At 41.1% G+C, this 24,702-nt stretch overlaps 3 protein-coding genes across 3 annotated transcripts; all 3 read right to left on the reverse strand.

Moving 5' to 3' along the window:
- Nucleotides 1-1,988: 1,988 nt before the first annotated feature.
- On the reverse strand, nt 1,989-7,226 carry LOC117828766 (sialic acid-binding Ig-like lectin 12). The gene is made up of 7 exons (XM_034706077.1): nt 7,157-7,226; nt 6,506-6,886; nt 4,114-4,419; nt 3,764-4,030; nt 3,483-3,570; nt 3,302-3,341; nt 1,989-2,696 (listed from the first exon to the last, which is right to left on the reverse strand). Exons 1-7 carry the CDS (start codon nt 7,224-7,226, stop codon nt 2,412-2,414), a joined length of 1,437 nt encoding a protein of 478 aa, XP_034561968.1. The 3' UTR covers nt 1,989-2,411.
- A 915-nt stretch (nt 7,227-8,141) lies between these two features.
- Nucleotides 8,142-20,068, reverse strand: LOC117829318 (sialic acid-binding Ig-like lectin 13). The gene is made up of 10 exons (XM_034706945.1): nt 20,022-20,068; nt 19,574-19,649; nt 16,798-17,181; nt 16,348-16,653; nt 15,995-16,264; nt 15,753-15,840; nt 15,576-15,615; nt 15,182-15,424; nt 8,574-8,820; nt 8,142-8,227 (listed from the first exon to the last, which is right to left on the reverse strand). The coding sequence occupies exons 2-10, from the start codon at nt 19,647-19,649 to the stop codon at nt 8,142-8,144; spliced, it is 1,740 nt and encodes a 579-aa protein (XP_034562836.1). The 5' UTR covers nt 20,022-20,068.
- A 763-nt stretch (nt 20,069-20,831) lies between these two features.
- On the reverse strand, nt 20,832-24,151 carry LOC117828761 (uncharacterized protein K02A2.6). The gene has a single exon (XM_034706073.1). The coding sequence runs from the start codon at nt 24,111-24,113 to the stop codon at nt 20,937-20,939; it is 3,177 nt and encodes a 1,058-aa protein (XP_034561964.1). The 5' UTR covers nt 24,114-24,151; the 3' UTR covers nt 20,832-20,936.
- Between the last annotated feature and the right edge of the window lie 551 nt (nt 24,152-24,702).

The following is a 24,702-nucleotide window of genomic DNA, read 5'->3' on the forward strand; positions in this document are numbered from 1 at the left end:
CATAATCTCAAAATCAAATTTGCAGCATCAGACTGAAAAAAAACTACTTCCTGTCACGTGGCAAAACACCCAACTTTGAGAGCTTATCACTTCCTGTGGACCTTTCACCACATCATCAAGAGACTTTTTTCTATTGCTGTTTTGAAACCTCCTACTATACTAGCAGTAAGTACTGATTTGGCCAAAATCCTGTATGTAGTATGTGAACAAGAGCAAAATCTGCAGTATGACAAAACTACCTGGATGTGTACTGATTCAGGAACATTTCTCAGTATGCAGAAGACAAGTCTGCCTCACATACTGTTTCTCACAATGCACAGCGCTAATGTTGCGCTTCTTTTTTTCCGTATATGACGGGGGCACTCAGTTTTTAGGTGCTGTGAAAATTATTAAATTCCATATAAACCACTTCTTTAATTTTCCGAAAGCAGAAATCCAGCAACGCCTGGCTCAGCATACTGCAAAACAGATCCAACAGAACAGTCATACTACAGACTCTTCAAACTCAGTACGTAGTATGCAGTATGAAGTACATACTGCATACTAAATCCGAATGTAGTATGTAGCAGGCGGTCTCGAAAACAGCCTCTGTCACGGGAAGCTGGATGCAAGTACAAAAACTCATCTTTCTCGGAGAGAGTGCCCTGAGGGGCTGGTCTTGCAACTGACGCTAGGGGGTGCCTCTCTGCAAATTTGCCCCGCCTACATTTGACACCAATAAAAGCATGTTTTAGTCCTCACACAGATAATATAATAATATATGGAATACATTTAGGTCCTTGCACTAACAGAGCTAAGGCCCTAAGAATGCACGATCCAAAAGGCAGAGGAGGTCTATCAGCAGGTACAGAGGAGGTCTATCAGCAGGTACAGAGGAGGTCTATCAGCAGGTACAGAAGAGGTCTATCAGCAGGTACAGAGGAGGTCTATCAGCAGGTACAGAGGAGGTCTCTCAGCAGGTACAGAAGAGGTCTATCAGCAGGTACAGAGGAGGTCTATCAGCAGGTACAGAAGAGGTCTATCAGCAGGTACAGAGGAGATCTATCAGCAGGTACAGAGGAGGTCTGTCAGCAGGTACAGAGGAGGTCTATCAGCAGGTACAGAGGAGGTCTTTTAGGAGGTACAGAAGAGGTCTATCAGCAGGTACAGAAGAGGTCTATCAGCAGGTACAGAGGAGATCTATCAGCAGGTACAGAGGAGGTCTGTCAGCAGGTACAGAGGAGGTCTATCAGCAGGTACAGAGGAGATCTATCAGCAGGTACAGAGGAGATCTATCAGCAGGTACAGAGGAGGTCTGTCAGCAGGTACAGAGGAGGTCTGTCAGCAGGTACAGAGGAGGTCTATCAGCAGGTACAGAAGAGGTCTATCAGCAGGTACAGAGGAGGGCAATTTTTTTGTTACTTTCAATACTGCTTGTTCACTCCCAGGAGGTAAAATTAAGTTATCTCTTGTAAGACGTTACATTTTCTGAACAACTTTACACTTGTTTAGAGATCGGCTCCTGTTAGTGCTCAAGTACAGAGAAGTGAATTGAGTAATGAAATATGTCAAGAAGTGAGACACTTGACCCTGAACTGCCCTCTGTGGCTCTTCCAGCAGTGTGTGAGTGGGATTGGTTAATGCTGATGGGCTCTTTGCACAGCAGTCTCTGCCATCAGTGTTTTTATTTTGTTTTTTTATTATTTATTTCCTTTTTTTTTTCTACAATTGTTTAAAAACTGTTATATGTGTTTTATGATGATTCTTTTATCTTATTCTATTTTATTCTCTTACAGCGTTTTATGTGTGTTTTATTTTACCTCACTGTGAAGCACTTTGCAAAACTTGATTGTTTTTTAAAATGTGCTGTATAAATAAAGTGGATTGGATTGGATCAGTGTGTGAATGTGTGAATGTGACGTGTAAAGTTAAAGTGGTTGGAGTGGTCAGAAGTGTAGAGATAGTAGTATATTAAAAAAAAAACAGTCCACAGTTAAATTGGGGCTATACGAATAAAGATTTATTGACTGATTGATGATACTTGTTTTTTGTCTAACAATAGAAACATTTGTATTAAAACATTGAATGGGGTTTACACATAGCAGAAGCCAACTTAGTGTTACTGTGTTAATAATCAACTAGCTTTTCAAAAAGACCTCAAATAAAGACTCATCCGCAGACTAACATGAGCCAAATACAGACTTAAAGTTCCCTCAGTGAAAAGTAACTCTGTGAAGTGGACTTATACTCTGTTCATCAACTCTTTAGATCAACACTTTTATTCAGAGTTCTTTATCATGAAAGTTATGTGTGATTATTTTCTCATCAATGAAGTTATAAAGAGTTACTCGTGTATCTAAGGTATAATTACAGTAAGTTCCTTATCCATTTCATATTTTTGTCCCTGGTAACTTCCTCAAACTTTGTGTCCCTCATGTATCGGGTGTCACCCCTCCGCTTGGTTCAGTTCTTTTCTTTACTTCTGCATAGAGACCCTCTGTGCTGTCAGCACTCTGTGTTTGGTTGTTTGTTGTCTCAGACACTTTGACCTGTGCGTACACTGTGTCCTGCTGCTGTCCTCTGTCCTGCACTGAGTCAGAGGATGGTTCATGTCTCAGTTTGGAGAAGTCTATCTCTCCATAATGGATGTGTTGTTCTTCTTCTTCCTCTGTTTTTACCGCAGGTTCTTCAGCAGACATCCGGTCCCCTGTTTGAATCTGAATAACAATAAATCACAAAGAGGGGTGAGGGGAACCTTCTGCTGGATGAAATGAGAGCTATCTCAGAACAGGGACTGCTCTAATATAAGCATCACTGTAGAGCAGGGGTTCCCAAACTTTTCGGCCCTTGACCCCTAAAATATAGGTGCCAAAGACTCACAGCCCCCACTGTCCCTCAAAGTGATTTAATGTGGCTTCATTTAGCTGGTCTGCAGAAAATGACCCTACCTATATGAGCATGTGTCTGTGTTTCCAGTGCTGCTATGAACTAACCTGCTGCTACTGATGCTTTAGGTAATTAACTGTTCACTAACCCTAAACTTAGGAGTCATCTGGCAACAAAGAAAGACAGAAAACGGTTTTATCTCAAATTTAGCCACTATTTTCGTCTATATTTTTTTTTTACTATGATGTGTAAAATGTACTATTTTTAGATAACTTTAAAAAAAAAAAACATGCTGGAGGACATCTCACAACCCCTCATTTATGTCTCGCGGCCCTCCAGGAGGTCCCGACCCACACTTTGGGAACCCCTGTTGTAGAGGACTGTGAACAAATGTCTACCACTCATAACTGACAGCTAAAGTTTTGTATTTTCCTACCTGAGTCTGTTGTGGACTTGGACCTTTAGATTTGAAACGCCTGTGAGACATGAGAGATTGTTAGGTTAGTCAGACTTTGAGGTTTGATGAAGTACCTGCTCAAAGACTATTTGTCATGTGTTTGAATTATCAACTTTAATATCAGTGCCAGAGTATGAGTCATTATTTATTTGATACTTACCAAACTAAGAGAAGCAGACAGGTGAACACAATGATCCCAAAGATACCTCCAACCACTGCTTTCCATATTAGAGAAATACTGGAGAGGCCTGATGGGAACAACAGACCAATATAAAGCATGAGGGTAAGAGTAAGATTTCATGTTGCCATAAAACACTGCTGATGTAAAGACAGGAAAGTGATCTGCATGGTGCAGCAACAGACAGAGAGCTCTGTCATAGAGCAACAGAGAAGTGGATAAAGAGGAAGTCCAACTTTAGGAGAAGTGACTGTGGTGATCACCTTCATCTTTAAGAGTCAGATTTATCTTCTCTGAAGTTCCATTACCAAGATGACTTGTGGCCACGCAGTAATAAACTCCTCCTTCAGTCACATTAAGGCTGTAAGACTCTCCCTCAGATACGTTCACAGGTCTGTTGTTGCTGATCCTGAACCAGGTGAACCTGCTGACAGGAGGCTTGGCTCTGCTGGAGCAGGTCAGGTTAACCAGGGTACCTGCTGACACCAAATCTGATGGACTGATGGACACTGAGGTGTTTTTAGGAGCATCTGAGGAAAAAACAAAGATAAACTGACATCCCATAAATCATCATATTCTGCCAGGAGTCAATATCAAACTCTGATTGTCTCACATGAAACACTGAGAGTCTTTGTCTCCTCTGCTGTCCTCACATCTCTGCCTTCATTCACAGGATATGTGGCAGAACAGGTGATGTTGTATCCATCATGGTGCTCTGACAGAGTGATGCTCTCCTGGATTTGAGTTGTAAAGGTTCCATCTGTGTTTTCCTCCATGTTGTTGAGAGAGTCTCTTTGGAGACTCCAGGTGAGTTTAGGAGGAGAGTGTGGACAGGGAGTGAGAGCTGAGCAGGTTATAGTGACAGACTCCTCCTCCTTCAGGTCTCCTGAGATCTCTATTCTGGGGCTCCGAGGAGAATCTGTGAGTTAAGATTTTTCATAGAAACAAACATTCTGAGAACAAACTAAGTATTTAAATGTAAATACATTCATCAACATTAAAACATGTGTTTTCTGCTTCTTCATGAATGATACTGGATGCTTTAAACCTTATTTTACATTAAACTTCTAGAAAACTAGAAAGATTATGGCGCTCCAATAAAACAACTGAAACCTGCTCACTTTGGAAAGATAGTCTTAATAAATATAGGAAGGCCCTGCAGCATGCTCGAGCTGCCTATTACTCCTCTCTAATAGAAGAGAATAAAAACAACCCTAGGTTCCTCTTCAGCACTGTAGCCAGGCTGACAGACAGTCATAGCTCCACTGAGCCATGTATTCCTTTAGCCCACAGCAGCGATGACTTTATGAGCTTCTTTAATGATCAAATCTTAAAGATTAGAGATCAAATTAGTAACCTCTTACCTTTAACTAGTGTAGGACCCTTTACCAACAGCGGGATCATTGAAACAGCGTTAAAGCCAGATGTATACCTAGGCTGTTTTTCACCTATTGACCTTCCTGAACTGGTTTCAACAGTTTCTTCAGCTAAACCATCGACCTGTCTTTTAGACCCAATCCCAACTAAGCTGCTAAAAGAAGTCCTTCCACTGTTAGCACTTCTTTACTCAGTATGATTAATATGTCTTTACTGACAGGCTATGTACCTCAATCATTTAAAGTAGCTGTAATTAAACCTCTCCTTAAAAAGCCCACTCTTGATTCAGGCTCCTTATCTAACTATAGACCGATATCTAACCTCCCCTTTATCTCTAAAATCCTGGAGAAAGTGGTGTCAGTTCAGCTCTGGGACTTTCTTAAGAGCAACAGTTTGTTTGAGGACTTTCAGTCGGGGTTTAGAGCCCACCATAGCACAGAGACTGCACTGTTAAAAGTAACCAATGATCTACTAATGGCCTCAGACAGTGGTCTTCTCTCCGTACTTGTTTTATTAGATCTTAGCGCTGCATTCGATACGATTGACCATCAAATCCTGTTACAGAGATTAGAGCGACTCATTGGCATTACAGGAACTGCTGTAGCTTGGTTGAAATCGTACCTGACAGATCGATCTCAGTTCACATTAATGAAAAGTCCTCAGTGAGCCAGGGTTAGTCAGGGAGTTCCACAAGGATCAGTGCTAGGACCAATTCTTTTCACCTTATATATGCTTCCTCTACGTAACATCATGAGGAAGCACCTTATATATGCTTCCTCTAGGTAGCATCATGAGGAAGCACCTTATATATGCTTCCTCTAGGTAGCATCATGAGGAAACACTCAATTCATTTTCATTGTTATGCTGATGCCACTCAGCTCTATTTATCAGTGAAGCCAGAAGAAACCAATCAGTTATCTAAATCAGAAGCTTGTCTTAAAGATATAAAGACCTGGATGACCAGAAATGTCTTACTGCTAAACTAAGAAAAAAAATTAGTTGTTCTTAGAGAGACTTATTCTAATAATATATGTCCTTTAACTCCCACATTCAGCAAATTTCAAGGTCAGCCTTTTTTCACTTGCTAGCTTCTCTACACTGACTCCCCATAAAATCTAGACCAGAATTTAAAATCCTTCTTCTGACCTACAAAGCCCTTAATGATCAGACACCTTCGTATCTTAAAGAGCTCATAGTGCCCTATTACACCTCTAGAACACTACGCTCCAAACATGCAGGCCTGCTGGTCGTACCTTAAGTCTCTAAAAGTAGTATGGGAGGTAGAACCTTCAGTTATCAGGCCCCTCTCCTTTGGAATCATCTACCAGTCAGGGTCCAGGAGGCAGACACCCTCTCTACTTTTAAGAGTAGGCTTCAAACTTTCCTTTTTGAGAAAGCTTATAGTTAGAGCTGGATCAGGCTTGGACCAGCTCTTAGTTATGCTGCTATAGGCTTAGACTGCCGGGATCCTATCTCTCCCTCTCTCTCCTCTCTCTGCCTGTCACTTACTTTAACCCTTCCTGTCCCGTTAAAGTTAAACAGTGTCTTGCTCACACAAAGCATAAATTGATCTCACTTCTGTCACAATAAAGTCACAGTCTGAGGGAAAGACAACAAAATGATCTTACCTCTCACTGTTATGTTCAGAGGATCACATATAGCTGTTGCCCTGAATGGCCAGTTCATGATCCTGAAGTAGTAAATGCCTTTAAATGTTGCATCTACGTTGGAGAACAGAGTGGTGCAGTTTTTCTCCTTCAGGTCTCCAGTTATGTTGATTGGATATTTGAGAACTGCTCCACTACTGTCAAAAACCACATTTCTTGGATTGTATGTAATTTGGTTTTCTTTGAACCACAGTCCAAATGTTTCTCTTGTGCTGACAAACTGATGTTCATATTTAGAGCTGAAGTTACACGGGATCAGCAAACAAGATCCATTCAGAGCCTCCATCCTCTGAGGTGAAGTGATGAAGAGACCTGACCATGCAGGGCACTGAGTCCGAGCCCCTGTAAACCAGATTCCTGGTTAATATCATGTTGTGTAAAATAAAAGCATAGAGTTTGTATTTCTGATAAACTAAGAGGTAGTATGTTAAATGCTGCTCTTTCTCCCAGTCCTGTTAACAACATCAGTAGAAATCATTTCATTTTGCAGTCAGGACATGAACATGTGGAAGAAGAAACTTCTCTGCACCCCTCTTTCTGCTTTGTTTCCATGAAGTTCAAACTGTAAATAATAAACAGCTTTAAATGAAAGTGAGTGAATAAACAGCTCACCTGGCACAAAGAGGACAATCAGAAACATGTTGGCTGACATGCTCACTGACAGGAATGAAGGGACACTCATCACCTGAATTCAAAAAGTCATCATTAATCTTCATTTTTAAATTAACTTTATCAAAGCATCTGCTAAACAAAATTGTATTCATCATAAACAACCAAATATTAAGATCAAACCTCAGCAGCAGAACCAGTCCACCTCCCCAAACAAGTCAGCTGAAGCTGGATCAGAGAGAAGTCTTTCTCCAATGAGGCAGTTTGTTAATTTCACTGACTGACACTTCTTCTGATAAACCACAGAGTTACATCAAGTCTCCATCCTTCGTGCTGCCCCCCCGAGAAAGAGGAAGTCAACTTTGTTACATCTTCCCTTTTATACTTTTTTTTTCTCCGTTATGGGGAAGTGGCTTTGTTAGGTAAATATTTAGGTGCGGTTGGGAGGGAATGTATGACTGATCTTTAGATAATACACCCTATAACAGATGAGTGACTCAGCTCCAAGCTTTAGTTGTATTTTGAAGTTAACAGATTACTGCTCACGTTTACTGTTTTTAATAACATTGAACTTGATGGACTGATGGATACTGATGGCCACGGAGGTGTGAATAATTAAAAAAAAATACTGTCATCAAAAGATGTCATATTTTGTCAAGAGGGGGAGAGTTATAGTTGGTGTGGAAGATGGAGCAGTAGACATAGTTAGCTATAGTTTACCTCTATGCACTACTCCGGCTCTAGAACAAACTCTTGGAGAGGGGCTGGACTCTCTCCTATTCTGGAGTTGCCCAAGAGGAAAGGTGCAAGGTGGGTGTAGGGAGGCTCACAAGCCCCTGGATGAGTGCCTGAGTGTTGGGGTTCTCCCCGGGGAATGAGTGAGTTGCCTCTTTGCGATTTCAGGTCGCAGGGAGGAAGGCTCTGACTGTTGTTTGTGGCTATGCACCGAATAGTAATTCAGAGTACCCGGCCTTCTTTGAGTCTCTGGCTAGGGTTCTGGAAGGGATCCCAGCTGGACCACACCATGGTTCTTCTGGGGGACTTCAATGCCCACATGGTCAACGGTGAAGACACCTTGAGAGGGGTGATTTGGAGGAACGGCCTGCCGGATCTGAACCTGAGTGGTACTTTGTTTTTGGACTTCTGTGCTGGCCATGGATTGGCCATAAGAAACACCATGTTCAAGCTTAGGGTGGTTCATAAGGTACCTGATACCAGATCACCTGTGTCATCTACAGCCATATGTCTTGAACACTCGGGTAAAGAGAGGAGCAGAGCTGTCGACTGATCACTGCCTGGTGGTGAGTTGAATCAGATGCCGGGGAGGCTGCCTGACAGACCTGGTAAACCCAAACGTTTCGTGCATGTAAACTGGGAACGTCTGATGGAGGCCCCTGTAAGTGAGGTCTTCAAATCCCACCTCTGGAGGGATTTCTCATCGGCATCCTTGGGGAGGTTGGGGACATGGAATCCAAATGGGCCATGTTCAAAGCATCCATTGCAGAAGTTGCTGCTAGAGGTTGTGGCTTGAAGGCCATAGGTGCTTGTCGAGGTAGTAACCCAAGAACCCGGTGGTGGACACCAGCTGGGAAGGAAGCCGTCAGGCTGAAGAAGGAGGCCTTGAGGGCTTGACTAGCCCAAGGTTCTCTAGCAGCAGCGGAGGAGGGCTGCAGAGTTGGTGATCGTGGAAGCAAAAACCAGGGTGTGGGAGGAGCAGGGCTCAGCTCAGGCTGTTTCCAGCAGGGGTGGAGAACTGCTGAACTAGACTGGGGACGTTGTCAGGGGGTGGAAGGAACACTTTGAGGAACTCCTAAATCCAGCTAAAATGTCTTCTTCCGAGGAGGCAGAGTCTGAAGACCCAGGGGAAGCCTTGTCTATTTCCTTGGCAGAGGTCACTGAGGTCGTCAAAAAGCTCCTCAGTGGTAAGGCGCAGGGGGTGGATGAGATTCGCCTGAGATGCTGAAGGCTCTGGACATTATTGGGCTGCCTTGGCTGACACGCCTCTTCAATGTCTGTGAAGGTCTAGGACAGTGCCTGTGGAGTGGCAGACTGGGGTGGTGGTTCCCATTTTTTAAAAAAGGGACCGGAAAGTGCTCCAATCATCAGGGTATCACACTTCTCAGCCTCCCGGGAAAAGTTTACTCCTGAGTGATGGAAAGGAGGCTCCAGCCGAGTGTTGAACCTCAGATACAGGAAGAACATTGCAGACTTTGTCCTCGTGGACCAGCTCTTTACCCTTTCAGGGCTTCTGGAGGGGGCATAGGAGTTTGCTCATCCAGTCTACATGTGTTTTGTGGGCTTGGAGAAGGCCTACCATTGTGTCCCTTAGGGGATCTTGAGGGGATGGATAGGACTAGCTACACACCAGTAAAACATGATTCACATAATGTCGCACAAAATAATATATGACAAACAAACTAAGAAATAACAAGTTTCTCTTTCCCCTTTTTCCTGTCCGTTAACAACTTATATCATTTGACTTTGCTGTCAAGACTTAAATCAAACTGACTGAACAAACAGCTCACCTGAAAGAAAGAGAGACATAAAGACAGAAAGAAATGAACTTCATTACCTGGACTTAAAATAAGACATTCACTAGTAAATGTTTTACTTAACGTACCTCTCAAACGAAGTGCTCCTGATCCGTCAAAGGATGTTCATCTTCACACCTTCAAACTATGAATTTCAAATGGATACCAGATGGAGGTCCTGCTGGCCCCATGTCGAAGTGTCCTTGGGCAAATCACTTATCCTCAAACTGCCCTCAGTGCTGTGCCATCGTTGTGTGTGAATGGGATTAGTTAATACTGATGTGCTCTTTACATAGCAGCCTCTGCCATCAGTGTGTGAATGTGGAGTGAATGAGTGAATGTGATATGTGTTTTAAAGAGCTTTGAGTGATCAGAAGAGAGAAAGCTCTTTACAAACACGCTCCAGTCTATGTAGCTGCTTTATAAGTAGTCACAATAAGCAGAACTACATGATTAAAATAATACAGCCAAAGTTTATGAAATAAAACAAATCAAATAAAAAACCAATAAATATGGTGTTCCTTAAATTAATAGAAAATGAATAATCTTCTGCATCATTAAAGCTCAGACATTAAAAAGTATTTGAAAACAAACCTTTGACCTCATCTGACCAGCCCGCCGCCAAAAGAGACAGTTAGTTTTAGAATCAGAATTTTACTTCTATATGATATATGCAGAAAAACAAACAGATGGAGTCACAGATTTCCCTTCATAGCTACTGTATGATCATCCTGCATTCTTGCCTTTTAGTTCCCACTAAGGGAGGAGTCACCGTTGGCTGAGTTTTGGTTTATCAGAGTGCAGAGACATATTTTTTATATTTGTCTTCTAAGAGAGTAATTATCATAGGATTACAGCAGACATCACATACTCCAATAATCCCATTATAGGGGCATGGTGTAAAAATAGATGTGAGATTATGGTGTCTGATGGGAAAATCAGACATTTATAACAGATGCTTTTTTTATGGCAAGATCAAACTAAATCAGATTTATTATAAAACAAGCGTCTGTTCCTTTAGCAGGAAATCTGTGATAATATCAGTGAATTCAAGTGATCAGCTGCTGCTAGGTTGTAGTTGTACCTCTGAATGCTGCAACATATTCAAAATGAAGATCAAATGAAGATAATTTTAACATTACTCTCAATCTAATTGGAAAGCACAAACCTTTAGATCTGTGGTTAATGGCTTACCATGCATTATCCCTGACTTATCAGGTACTGGCAGATATAGTTCAATTTCTGTTTCAATCAGGGGAGACAAGTTAATTAATTAAATAAGGGATACATACTTATATACTTACTTATTGAGTAATAAGTAATAAGTCGGAGACACTTCGCATCAGGGTTTTGTCTCACCCTGTTTCCCATAACTACCTGCTAACCAAACACTATCCCTCTTATTACCTGGGCACTAACTTAAGATACAAACACGTTGTTAAAATCATTGATTAAAGATGATTTAATTGATTTAAATGATTTATGTTTACAGTTTTTTAAAATAGTCCCAGTGATTCCTCGTCAGTGATCGTTCCATGGTGATGGATTCTTCTCTGCCTGTTGTGGTGGATTGAACATGAAACTGTCCTCATTCAGCTCTCCTTCTTCTCTGAGCTCTGTGGTTCACACACCTTTAAAAAGAAACTAATGTCACAACTTTGAACCCTGCTGCTATCATCACCACCGCTCATGGTTTAACTTTCTTTGTAGAGATCACTAACCTAAAGTTTCTCTCACCTGCTCCACTCCTTCATCATATTGATGGACAGGATCTAATATGGAAACGTCTGTAGCCTGCTGATTTAGCATGCTAACTGAAGCTAACGTTTTAGTCACATTGTTTTGTTGCTAACAGAAGCTAACAGTTTCACCTCACATTACGGTCTGTGGTGTCAACAAGCAGAAGCTAAATGTGTCTGAACTCTTCTCTGTGGATTGATTTGACATGACGTGTGATCAGTTTGTCTCTGGTGTTGCTCATGTCAATGAAAGTTAATAACCGTCATCAAGGAGTTTTGACCAATCAGAATCAAGCTTCTTACACAACTAGAAGATCAGTAAGAGAGCCAGGTACAAAGATGAATACTTATTTTACAGAGATTATGTGATTGCATTGTTTTCAGAGCCTCGTTGGCGCTTGAATTTATCCAGACAAGTGTACAGTGTCTGTACGTTCTCAGAGTCCAGACACTGTTGCTGACTGTGTGGGCTGTTGATGTCAATAACGGTAAGTGTTGCCAGATAGAGCTGATGGATTCCAGCACAGAAGTTGTTCAAAACTGTCAGAATGCACAAAAAACACCCAAATATACATGAATAGTTGTTGTGTTATTTCAACTTCCATTCAATACACCATAAAAGTACACTGACAGCGGAACACACATTATTAACTTTTACATTGACAAATAACCATTGTGTCATACTGATCTCAGGTGCTTTTCCACCACCCTCTGATATGCTGCATCTCTACCTCTCAAAAAAGTCTGACAGAGCTGAACAACACAACTTCAGATAACCATCGTTTTGCATTTCAATGCAGCGACAATATAAAGCACTCACATCTGGCCCAAGAACAACCACACTTCAGCGCACGCACACACTGCACTTTTACAGGGTAGCCTATATTTAAACACTTTTTAGGATTTTGATAACTGTGACAGGCACATTTGTCATTCATTGTTATAATTATAAGCATGCATGATATCTTCCTTTTAGATGCAGACCATGCTATGTGTTGAGACTCAGTTCATGCATAAAAAGTTTGTTCTGCTTGCATAACGTATGGTGCAGCTGGATGTATGTAATAATAATAGTAACTCATACCTCCTCTTACCAGAATGGTAAGCATAGTGACCAGATGTGACATTATTTAATTAAAAACAGTTTTATCAACATATATTTTTCATATGCTGTAATTTATCATGGAATAAAAACTAGACCAAAGTATATCCACCTGCCCAAGCCCATTTCATCCTGCACAATCCAACTGAAAACCACCCTGACGGCACTGAATGACAAGCTGTACATTCAAACAAACATAGCAGCGATGTGATAGGCTAACAATAAGGGAGGGGAGCAATACTATTGGATAGATATGACCAGGTGTTGCTAACAGCTGATGACCAAAGAAGATATGAGTGAGCGAGCGAATCCAACAAATGGACACTCAAACAGCATGCCAAATATAAGCTGAACTTTCTCTGCAGCTTCTTCCAGACAGATTCATCTCAAACTGTCTCAGTGGTCATCAAATCAGAACAGTGAACTGACTCAGTTAAAGGTTGTCTAAATAATGCAACTTCAGGCCAAAGGCTTAATTGTTGAATGTTTTCTCAGGCCTGCCGAGAAAACCTCAGTGATTAAAATGATTTAAACACCTAAGACACTAAATGTTTTGAATAAGCAGTCACCCACAGTCTGCTTCCTCTTTGTCTGAGGATCAAAGAGGAATAAGACATAAAGAAGATGTAGCATTTTAGAGAACTGAGATGCAGCTCCCATTTAACCCCCTTGCATTGTAAGTCTCCATCCATCCAGCAGATGGCCACAGTGTCTCTCATCTGTCCTTGTTACCTGACTCTATGTCACACACTCACCCTTTCCCACTTTCTCAATATGCATTTTGTCAGCAGACCCTGAAGGTCACATGAATAAAGACCCATATCAGGTGATGCTGTCATTACCTGCATCAGTTCAAAATGCCAACAGTAAAACTCTACCGTAAATGAAAACATGAAGATTGATGTGATTGATGACAGAAAAAAAGCAGGCAACTATGGAATCAGAGAGACTCGGGTTCTAGCTTTATAAAGAGTTCCCTTTTAAATCAATAAATCATCTTTAAATCAATATTTTGTGTCAACTTGTTCATAACTTCATATGGTAACCGGGTAATAAGCAGGCTAACGTATAGTGAGCCGATGAGACGAGACCCCACTCCAAGAGGAGGTGGATCAGTGATGTCGGAGCTCTGGGCCTGCAGCTGTAATGAACGTTTCACTATGCACCCATGCAGGACTGAACACTGATGGGAGCAACATGTCCACAATAAACAAACTATGTACAGATTTACATTATTTATCACTCAATCAACCCTATCTTTTATTAGTTGCAGCAACTACTGTATACTTGTAACACAGGCACTGGTGTGAGATTTGAATTGATTGAATTGAATTGAATTGCGTGGTTGTTACTAATAAATCTCATCTGTTTTTCTCTCCAGTAGTTGTTGTGCTCCCTTGTCTCGTAGATTCCTGTGGAACGTTGCTGCAGACAGCAAGTTACTTTGGACCTATACCTGACCCAAACCCTTAAGAGTTAATATCAGTCTTATCATTCATACCACTGTTATAATGCTAATGTTGATATTAGAACTGCATGGTTCCACCTGCTTTAATTGATATAGTTATCCCTACCTTAGAAGCAGCTGTGAGGTTTGTGTGGGTTACATCTTTTCTGATTTTGTCCTGCACGTGTGCAGGTCAAGCGGCAACCTCCAGTCTAAAAATATGAGTCCAATGTGGAAGTGCTAAAAACTGCAGTTCATTGAGGATCCGCTTGAGGCGGGCTCCGGAAGTACCAGAAACCACATACACACCAATTCAAAGAAGCCGATCTTTACAGCAGAAATAAACATGTTTACAGCCTGGTACAAAAGACGAGTGTAGTCTGGATAACTCATGTCTCGATTGGCACACACTGTACGGGGGGTGATTTTTTTCTAACGATTTCGAAGATATTTAGATCATGTGTCTTCCAATGAGAGGCTCAGCTGACTTGATTGACAGGCGGGAACACTGTAGCTGTTGGCGAGGAGGCTCAAAGCCCGCCTCTTTACCTCACACTCGCTCAACAGCAACAATATGGCTGCCGCCGACGATTGGCCTCAAAACAGCGCTTTAGAAACAGATGGGTGATGTCATAGATACTACGTCCATATTTTATACAGTCTATGGTGTAGGTAGAGTTCTCATCCTGTTCTATTTTAACAGTGAACTCACTGTGAGTATTTGCAATGTTAAATGTGAAATAAAGAGGCTGGGTCTTCAGTGTGCTATGAGAAGTCTTGTCTGACATCTAACCTCACACTAGATAGAGACATAAAAACACAATATGGAAATTATTTTTGTTTTTTGATCATCTTTAGATCAAAGAATACTACAAACATCAAACAAAACACAACATTTGTGGAAAAATCACATACTATACTATATATTAATGAATGGGTTTTAAGACATTATTAATGGAGAGTGGAGGAGTGGATTTTTATACTAGCTCACCCAGTCTGTGCTTAAGAGAAGTTATGAAAGTATTATTTATTTACCACCAATTCTTTGCTCAGTTGCTTCCTATCGAATTATCATAAGCTACCCTTTAGAGATCGAAAAGGAGTTTCTATAAGTTCTTAGTAAGCTCCTCATCCATTTCTTATTTTTGTAACTTCCAAAGACTTTGTATCAGGTGTCACCCCTCCGCTTGGTTCAGTTCTTTTCTTTACTTCTGCATAGAGACCCTCTGTGCTGTCAGCACTCTGTGTTTGGTTGTTTGTTGTCTCAGACACTTTGACCTGTGCGTACACTGTGTCCTGCTGCTGTCCTCTGTCCTGCACTGAGTCAGAGGATGGTTCATGTCTCAGTTTGGAGAAGTCTATCTCTCCATAATGGATGTGTTGTTGTTGTTCTTCTTCTTCCTCTGTTTTTACTGCAGGCTCTTCAGCAGACATCTGTTCACCTGTTTGAATCTGAATAACAATAAATCACAAAGAGGGGTGAGGGGAACCTCCTGCTGGATGAAATGAGAGCTATCTCAGAACAGGGACTGTATCCCTGTAGAGGACTGTGAACAAATGTCTACCACTCATAACTAACAGCCAAAGTTTTGTATTTTCCTACCTGAGTCTGTTGTGGACTTGGACCTTTAGATTTGAAACGCCTGTGAGACATGAGAGATTTTTAGGTTAGTCAGACTTTGAGGTTCGATTAAGTAACTGCTCAAAGACTATTTGTCATGTGTTTGAATTAGCAACTTTAATATCAGTGCCAGTGAGTCATTATTTATTTGATACTTACCAAACTAAGAGAAGCAGACAGATGAACACAATGATCCCAAAGATACCTCCAACCACTGCTTCCCATTGTAGAGAACTATCAGGAAGAACTAATGGAAAAAAACTGACATAACGTTACACTGCTAATGTGAATAGACAATAAACAGGCAGACAATAAAACCAGGCACAGAGACACAGAGAGGTGGACAAAGAGTGGAAAAGAAAAACTGCATCAAGCTTTGTGGAAGTGACTCTGGTGATCACCTTCAACTCTGATGATGGTCAATGGCATACTTGAAGATGTCTGATTACCAAGATAATTAGTGGCCACGCAGTGATAGACTCCTGCTTCAGTCACATTAAGGCTGTAAGACTCTCCTTCAGATACGTTCACAGGTCTGTTGTTGCTGATCCTGAACCAGGTGAACCTGCTGACAGGAGGCTTGGCTCTGCTGGAGCAGGTCAGGTTAACCAGGGTACCTGCTGACACCAAACCTGATGGACTGATGGACACTGAGGTGTTTTTAGGAGCATCTGATGAACAAAGAAAGATAAACTGACATCCCATAAATCATCATATTCTGCCAGGAGTCAATATCAAACTCTGGTTGTCTCACATGAAACACTGAGAGTCTTTGTCTCCTCTGCTGTCCTCACATCACTGCCTTCATTCACAGGATATGTGGCAGAACAGGTGATGTTGTATCCATCATGGTGCTCTGACAGAGTGATGCTCCTCTGGATTTGAGTTGTAAAGGTTCCATCTGTGTTTTCCTCCATGTTGTTGAGAGAGTCTCTTTGGAGACTCCATGTGAGTTTAGGAGGAGAGTGTTGACAGGGAGTGAGAGCTGAGCAGGTTATAGTGACAGACTCCTCCTCCTTCAGGTCTCCTGGGATCTCTATTCTGGGGCTCCGAGGAGAACCTGTGGATTCAAATCAAACACAGATATTTTACTGTGTGCCATTCAATCTCCAAATGTAAAAATAATCAAAGTGTTCACTCTGTGGAAGTCTTGTAACAGAAAGAAAGTAAAAAAACCTTCATTTTAAAATTAGATCTCTCTTACCATGAATTTTTATTATAACAGGATCACAGTTAGCTGTTGCCCTGAAACTTGGGTGTTCAATTCTGAAGTAATATCTGTCCGGGTATTCTGTGTTAATGTTGTCAAACAGAGTGGTGCAGTTTTTCTCCCTCAGGTCTCCGGTTATATTCATGGGATAGGTGTTATGTGGTCTATTACTGTCAAAAATCACATTATGTGGGTTCTGTTGAAAATCTGGGTCATTTTTAATCCATATTCCAGATGTCTCTCTTGTGCTATCAAACTCATGTCCATCTTTAGCGCTGAAGTTACACGGGATCAGCAAACAAGTTCCATTCAGAGCTTCCATCCTCTGAGGTGTGGAGATGAAGAGATGTGCTCCACAACGACTTGTAGCCACAGCACCTGTAAATCAGAATTGAATCATATAATGTGCAGTATACTCTGCATTAACAGAGTGTATATGACACACAGCAGACACACCCTTACCCCTACATCAGAGTAACCAAGCCAAGAAATAAGTCTTTGAATGGAAACTGATAATAAAGGTCAGAAAATCTCAAGCTCATTTAAAAGATAGAATTTGATGCAGGAAACCGCGATGTTCCCTGAAGCCACAGTCTGTGGACTTCCTGGCTTCATTGGAAGTGAACCCATCTTCCCTGGGTAAGTGATCTATGATCTCTGGTGTATGATATGTTAGAGACAAGTTTTCAGTCCAGTGAGTTCCCCGTCTCTGCAAAATACTTTATAGTGATGACACGAAAATCAGCTTCGGAGTCAGTTCTAGAAAGATGTCTCTCACATCTTAGAGCCTCCTGATGTTTATATAAAGGACCATCTTCATCCTACCTGAGATTTACCTTCGCACCCAGCTAACTCTCAATTCTGATATGAGTATTTGAAGATTGCAGGCTGGAACTAAGAAATGCACAAAGTTTTTACATTTCATTACTAAATTTAAATGTAGGCCTAATTATTTACCTATCCTCATCTTGGTAGAAAAGACAGCTGTATATGGTTTCCTAAACAGAGAGCTCCTTTAATCAAAAACAGGTTGCCTTGTGTGAGGAGGTGAATGAAGGGATCTCTGTCAAGGTCTGTGCATCACTTGTGCTCACAATGAGGTTCATAAATCCACCTTAAAAGTACCCAGAATTGGAATCTAAAGAATACATCACCAACCTTTAATGGATTTAGTTCTACATCCCTTATATAATCGTATTTATTATATCACTTACATGAGTCACAATCATGCCCTGAGCTGTACCCTTAAAATGTTTCTGCTCAATGTTAATAAACTGATGCAGATTAAACAATAACATTGAGAACAATCAGACAACACACTGCATTATAAGTTCTTCATTTTAATCACCTTTCTTTCAGTTATAAATGTTTTATTTCTTATTTATGTCTTCACATGTTTTCAGTGTTTATTTCAGTGAATTCTCTGAATTGTGACCCGAGTTGTTCCAGAAGCTCTAACTTAATGTTTTGTACTCTTTTTGGCTTCACAGATTTGTCTTGTTCAATCAATCAAGCTTTATTTATATAGCACCTTTCATACAAATCAAATGATTCAAAGAGCTTTACAGCGACTGAAAACAAGAAAGAAGCAGAAGGAAAAATAATTTCAAGACATATTAAAAAACAGAAATGGGTTTTAAAAACAGACTAATGCACACCAACAACAATAAAATATGTTTAATAAAATTAGTTAAAGCATCAAATTAATATTAAGAATATGAATAGAGAAGAGTAGGCAGCTACAAACACCTCAGCCATGCTGGAGGCTCTGTGGTGGCAAAGAGGCCAACCTCACACGTTTTCTGGAACTGCTCTGAGATAAAAACCCTTCTGGGATGTTGTAAATAGGACTCTAAATGTCATAACAGGTTATGGGATTCCAAACAGTTGTGCCGTCATGTACTTGGGAAACACTGAAGAGACTGTTCAAGGAAAAGACAGGTATCTGATTAGAATTTTACTCATTGCCAGTAAAAAAGCTATCACCAGAAACTGGTACAAAGTGGAACCCCGAAGAAAGAGCACTGGTTTGAAATCATTCAGGATATCTATATAATGGCAAAGCTGACATACCAACTAAAGCTTAGAGGACATGCCCACAACAAGAACTGGAGAAAATGGACCACATACACAGAAAGTGAGAACAGCAAGTAACTGAACTGTCTCAAACTGACTAAGAGGGAGGACTCACACACTATAAATGCCCCTGAAAATGTTTATGTATGTTCATGTACTGTTCTATAACTGTTTTCTAAAAATGAAAAAAGAAATAAAAAATAATAAGAATATGAATAGTAAATAAATACATTTTAAAAAAGGGTGAGGAGAAGAATTGAAAATAAAATAAAGGCTAAACATATCAATAAAACTGAGTAGATAAATAATAAAACAAAAAACTAAATAGTTAAAATAAATAAAATAATGAATATAAAACATTAAAATCAATATAAAACATTAAAATCAATATAAAACATTAAAGTCATGAAATTGTTAAACCCTACTTCAAAGCCAGACTGAATAGATAAGTTTTTAGTTTACGTTTAAGCTTTATTGATGAATTGTTGTTAAAGTTTTACTCAGTTCAAAACAAAAAGCCTTATGTTTGGTATGTTTCCCTTTCTTTCACAACACTGTCTTTATAAAACGTCATGTTTGTTCAGTTCGGGAGATGGACTGTTAGAAAAAGTAGCGCTTATCTTCCCTGGACTTCCTCCTTTGTTTACAAATGTCAAACTGTAAATGATTAACGACTGAAAGGAGCACAGCTCACCTGACAGAGAGAAGGCACTCAGTAAAATGTAGGCTGGCAACATTTCCACAGACAGGACCACAGAGACCCTCATCATCTGCATATGAAAAAAGAAAAGTGTTTTAATCCAGACATCTTTACAACATTATTCTTAAACTGAGTCGTCACGTTAAACTTTTTGTCTGTAATTAATTAAGTTAGACTTTATAAAAGCAAACTTACTACAAAAAATTATTTTCAGACACAATCCTACAAGTCAAAATATACAGTTTAAGATATAAGAATAAGAATACAACAATGTACTAGCATAGTTAAAAATATAATAACAATAAAGATAGTAATGATAAAGGTAAAATAGAAAAAAATTAAATAAAATATGGCAACTATTTACACACTTTAGTCAAAAGAAGCTGAGTGAAACAATTCTGCTGGATTAAACCAAATATATCATAAGAATTCAGTTTCTTACCAAAATCCAATAGAACAGCAAAACCCTCAGTCCCGGGAGGATCCCGACTGTTTAAAAAGGAAGTTCCAAGAGATCTGCAACCCACAGATTAACGTGATAATGGAGAGGCACTTCAACACCAGATATCAGAGACAAGGTGAAACTATTGAAGCATATGTGAGCACATTAAGAAACCAGGCAAAGAACTGTAACTTTGGTGCACTACAGGACGAGCTCATTAGAGACAGATTAGTGTGTGGAATCAGCAGCGATGGCGTCAGACGTGCCTTGCTCGTGGCGCAGTAACTCTAAAATGCTGCTTGAATGAACAGTCATACGACTTGGAATTCCATGTGGTAAATGAAGATGTCACATCACTTCTAGGTCTCAAGGACAGTCTAAGGATGAAACTTGTCTCATTCAGTGAGGAAGTACACCAAAAAGACATCATTAAAAATAAAACTCTGTCACAAACTGTTATGTCCTTAACCGTTAGGTTACTAATGTAACAATTAAGGTTCGTACATAGACTTTATGTTAGCATCGTTTATTAGCCGAACTACACAGTAGCATGTCACATTGGCAGGGTATCTAACGTCAACAGAAGGCACGCCCCACAATCCCATGCGGTGTCAAATGTATGGAAGCCCCGGTTGGCCATAATACACAACATCTCCTCCCTTCTTACAACTGATGTACTATGAAATAAACACAAAAAGATTATTTCAACATTCCAGCTACAAATACACACATTAATGTGTCTCAGAACATTTTAAACAAATACTTTGTTTTGATAAGTGCACTTGTATTCTGATTAACTTATTTAACTCTTTTGTTTTCTTTCTTGAACACAAACTTAGGGTCGAGGGTAGACTACCTCTTCCCTAGACCATACCCAAGGGATTATTCTGCCCTTATTCCGGGTTAGTCACTGAACTAAAAACTCAAACGTGCAGGAGGACGCCGCTCTCTTACAGGATACCGGCGCTCTGTAGAAACAAGTTCATGGTTCTTTAATGGTGAACTTGCTGTTGGCGGTGGTGAAAAAGAAGGTGTCTCAGTCTCCATCACAGTCGCATCAGCAACAGAAACATTTGTCTCTAATCCGGTCAAGTCCGGCATTTGTGTTGGTCCTTGGTCTGGTGTGTTGACTGCGACATCTGGAAACTCTCCGAGAGGCAACTCTGCAGGCGTTGGTGCAGTCTTGAGAAGCTGATCAACATGCCTCCTCCAGACACTATCAGCAGTCTGGACGGTATAGGATACTGGTCCAGTCTTCGCAATAATAGTGGCTGGGATCCACTTAGGTTCACCGCAGTAATTCCTAACCAGCACAGATTCTCCTGGGCCAAAAACTCTGCTTTTGGCTTGCAGTGCTCTGCGTGTTACCTGTTTCTCTTGTTGACCCTGAACAGTGTCCTTTACTGTTGAAGGTTTCAGGAGGTCAAAGGTTGTGCGCAGTTCTCTTTTTAGCATCAGGCTAGCAGGAGATGTCTTTGTGGTTGCATGAGGGCTGGTGCGGTATGTTAACAGGAATTGGTGCAGTCTCTGATGTAGAGTTCCTTGACCCCGTGATGTTTTCAATGCATGTTTTAGAGTTTGGACAAACCTTTCTGCCAATCCATTTGTTGCAGGATGGTATGGAGCTGATCTTATGTGCTGTACTCCATTAGCTTGTAGGAATGTCGTCATTTCCTGTGAAACAAGTTGTGGTCCGTTATCAGAGACTAACTGTGCAGGAGATCCAAAGCGACTGAACATTTCTCCAAGTTTCTCTATGGTCTTTTCTGTGGTGGTTGATCTCATGATGGCTACTTCAGGCCACTTGCTGTGAGCGTCAACAACAACAAGAAACATTTTGTCTTCAAATGGCCCTGCAAAGTCAATGTGGATACGTTTCCATGGCTCCTGTGGATACTCCCACGGATGTAAAGAAGCTGGTGGTGGATTGTTTCTAACCTTGTGACAAGATGAACAGCTGTTGGCCATCTCTTCGATCTGTTTGTCCATGTTAGGCCACCATAAGTAGCTCCTCGCAATTTCCTTCATTCGCACGATTCCACTGTGCCCTGCATGAAGTTGCTGCAACATCTTTTTGCGAAGTGATTGTGGAATAATCACTCTCCTCCCCCACAGCAAACATCCAGACCGTACAGAAAGCTCCAACCTCCTCTTAAGGAATGGTTTCAGATCTGGGTTATCAGTGTTTTGCCCTTTTACCACAATGTCCATGACTGCAGACAACTCTGGGTCATTTCGAGTCTCTTTCTTGACTTCCACAGCTGAGACAGGTGACTTCTCGACTTGTCTGAAGTAGAATATGTCCTCTGTGTGTGACTCTGGCTTTGTGACAGGAAGTGGCAATCTAGATAACCCATCAGCATTGCAGTGTAAGTCTGACTTGCGATACTTTATGTCATATGAATGAGCCGACAACAGTAAAGCCCATCTCTGGAGTCGGGATGCAGCAAGAGAAGGTATCCCTGTGTGTGGACCAAGGATGGTAGTGAGTGGGCGGTGATCAGTTAGGAGTGTGAACTTTCGTCCATACAAATACTGATGGAATTTTCGAACTCCAAAAACAATGCTCAGCGCTTCTCTTTCGAGCTGGGCATAATTACTTTCTGCCTTGTTCAATGTCCTCGATGCAAAAGCAATTGGCTTGTCCTCACCATTTGGCAGTACATGGGAAATAACTGCACCCACTCCATATGGAGAAGCATCACAGGCGAGCTGGAGTGGCAGTTTTGGATTGAAGTGCGTCAGCACCTCTGATGTTGTCAATACATCTTTAGCTTTCTGAAAAGCTTCTTGACAGTTGGCTGTCCATTTCCATTCTTTATCATGACGTAGTAGTTCATGTAGCGGTTGTAGCAACGATGCCAAGTTGGGAATGAAGCGTCCATAGTAGTTCAGCAATCCTAAGAAGGACCGCAGCTGACTGACATTTTGGGGTGGAGGTGCATCTACAATAGCTGCAGTTTTTGATGGTGCAGTGTGCAACCCCTTTTCATCAATCACGTGCCCCAAATATTCCACTGATGATTGGAAAAACTCACATTTTCCTCTTCGGACCCTCAGTCCATACTCCTTCAGTCTTTGAAGGGTCGCATCCAAGTTGCTTAGATGCTCTTCATCATTTGCTCCAGTGCACAGAATGTCATCTAGATAGCACTGTACACCTGACAATCCGCTGAGAACCTGATCCATTGCTCGTTGAAACAATGCTGGGGCAGATGTGATGCCGAAAGGCAGCCTACAGTATCTGAAAAGCCCCTTATGTGTGTTAATAGTCAGCAAGTCACGTGATTCCTCTTCTACATGCATCTGCAGGTAAGCCTGACTGAGATCTATTTTGCTGAATTTCTGTCCTCCACTCAGTCCAGCAAACAAGTCATCAATCAGGGGCAGTGGATATTGTTCTGCTGTCAGTACAGGGTTAAGTGTTACTTTAAAGTCTCCACAAGTCCGTATTCCACCATCCTTTTTAGGAACCGGAACAATGGGTGTGGCCCACTCACTGGTCTTTACAGGTTCCAGGACCCCATTTTTGACCAAAGCGTCCAAATCAGCCTCCACTTTAGGTCTGATAGCATATGGCACAGGTCTGGGCTTCAAGAACACAGGTTTACTGTCAGTTTTTATATGCAGTTTCACTGTTATACCTTTCATGCTGCCTAACTCGTCCCGAAAAACCTCTTCATTCTTTTCCAGTATGGCCTGCAGCTTGGAGGACTCCTGCGACAGCTTCCGTATCTCTTGCCAGTCCAGACGGATTTTCTTTAGCCACACACGTCCCAGGATAGCAGGATAATTTCCCTTTGTGACATAAACTGGGAGTCTTACAGTTTGACCGTTACACTCAACCAAAACATCTGTCATCCCTTTCATTTTTACCTTATGTCCTGTATAAGCCCTGAAAACAGTGTCAGAGGGACGTAATGGAAGGTGTTTCATGAACTTCACATAAATCTTGTGAGACACTAATGATGCTCTTGATCCAGTGTCAATCTGCATTTTCACAGAGTGTCCCTCCAACTTGGGTTTAGCCCAGAAACCTTCTGAGTTATCATCCACCTTCATTATGCGCACAGTATTTACCGTTGCACGCATTTCTTCCTCTGAAGAATCACTGGTTCCTTCATTATCGTGCTTTACTGTGTGAACATGTCTTTTCTTTTTTAGGGTTTCCCATGTTCCTTTTATTTCCACTCTTAAAGTTCTTTTCTGGTCCCTTTCTATTTCTGCATGCTCTTTCCACATGGCCTTTCTTTCCACAGTTGTTACAGTTCATGTCTTTACACCAACATGTAGCTGCAAGATGTCCAGACCTACCACAGCGAAAACATGGACCTTGTGTCTTCAGGTCATCACTGCTGAATTTGTGCACTCTTCCTGTGGCATGTAGCTGTTGGGCTTCTCTTGATGCCATTTCCATCGTTACACTGATGTTAATAGCCTTTTCAAGGGTCAAGTCACTTTCAGTGAGCAACTTCTTCTGTGCTGCTTCATTCCTTAAGCCACATACAAGCCTGTCTCTTAATGTGTCATTTAAGACATCCCTAAATTCACAGTGTTCCGCTAGCTTACGTAAAGCTGCGACATACATGGTGACAGATTCTCCGTCTTCCTGGCTGCGTCGGTGAAAGCGAAACCTTTCAGCTATCACCAGGGGCTTTGGTGAAAAATGTTTAGCAAGAGT

Source organism: Notolabrus celidotus, chromosome 17, assembly GCF_009762535.1.
Source record: "Notolabrus celidotus isolate fNotCel1 chromosome 17, fNotCel1.pri, whole genome shotgun sequence".
Taxonomy (NCBI): Eukaryota; Metazoa; Chordata; class Actinopteri; order Labriformes; family Labridae; genus Notolabrus; species Notolabrus celidotus.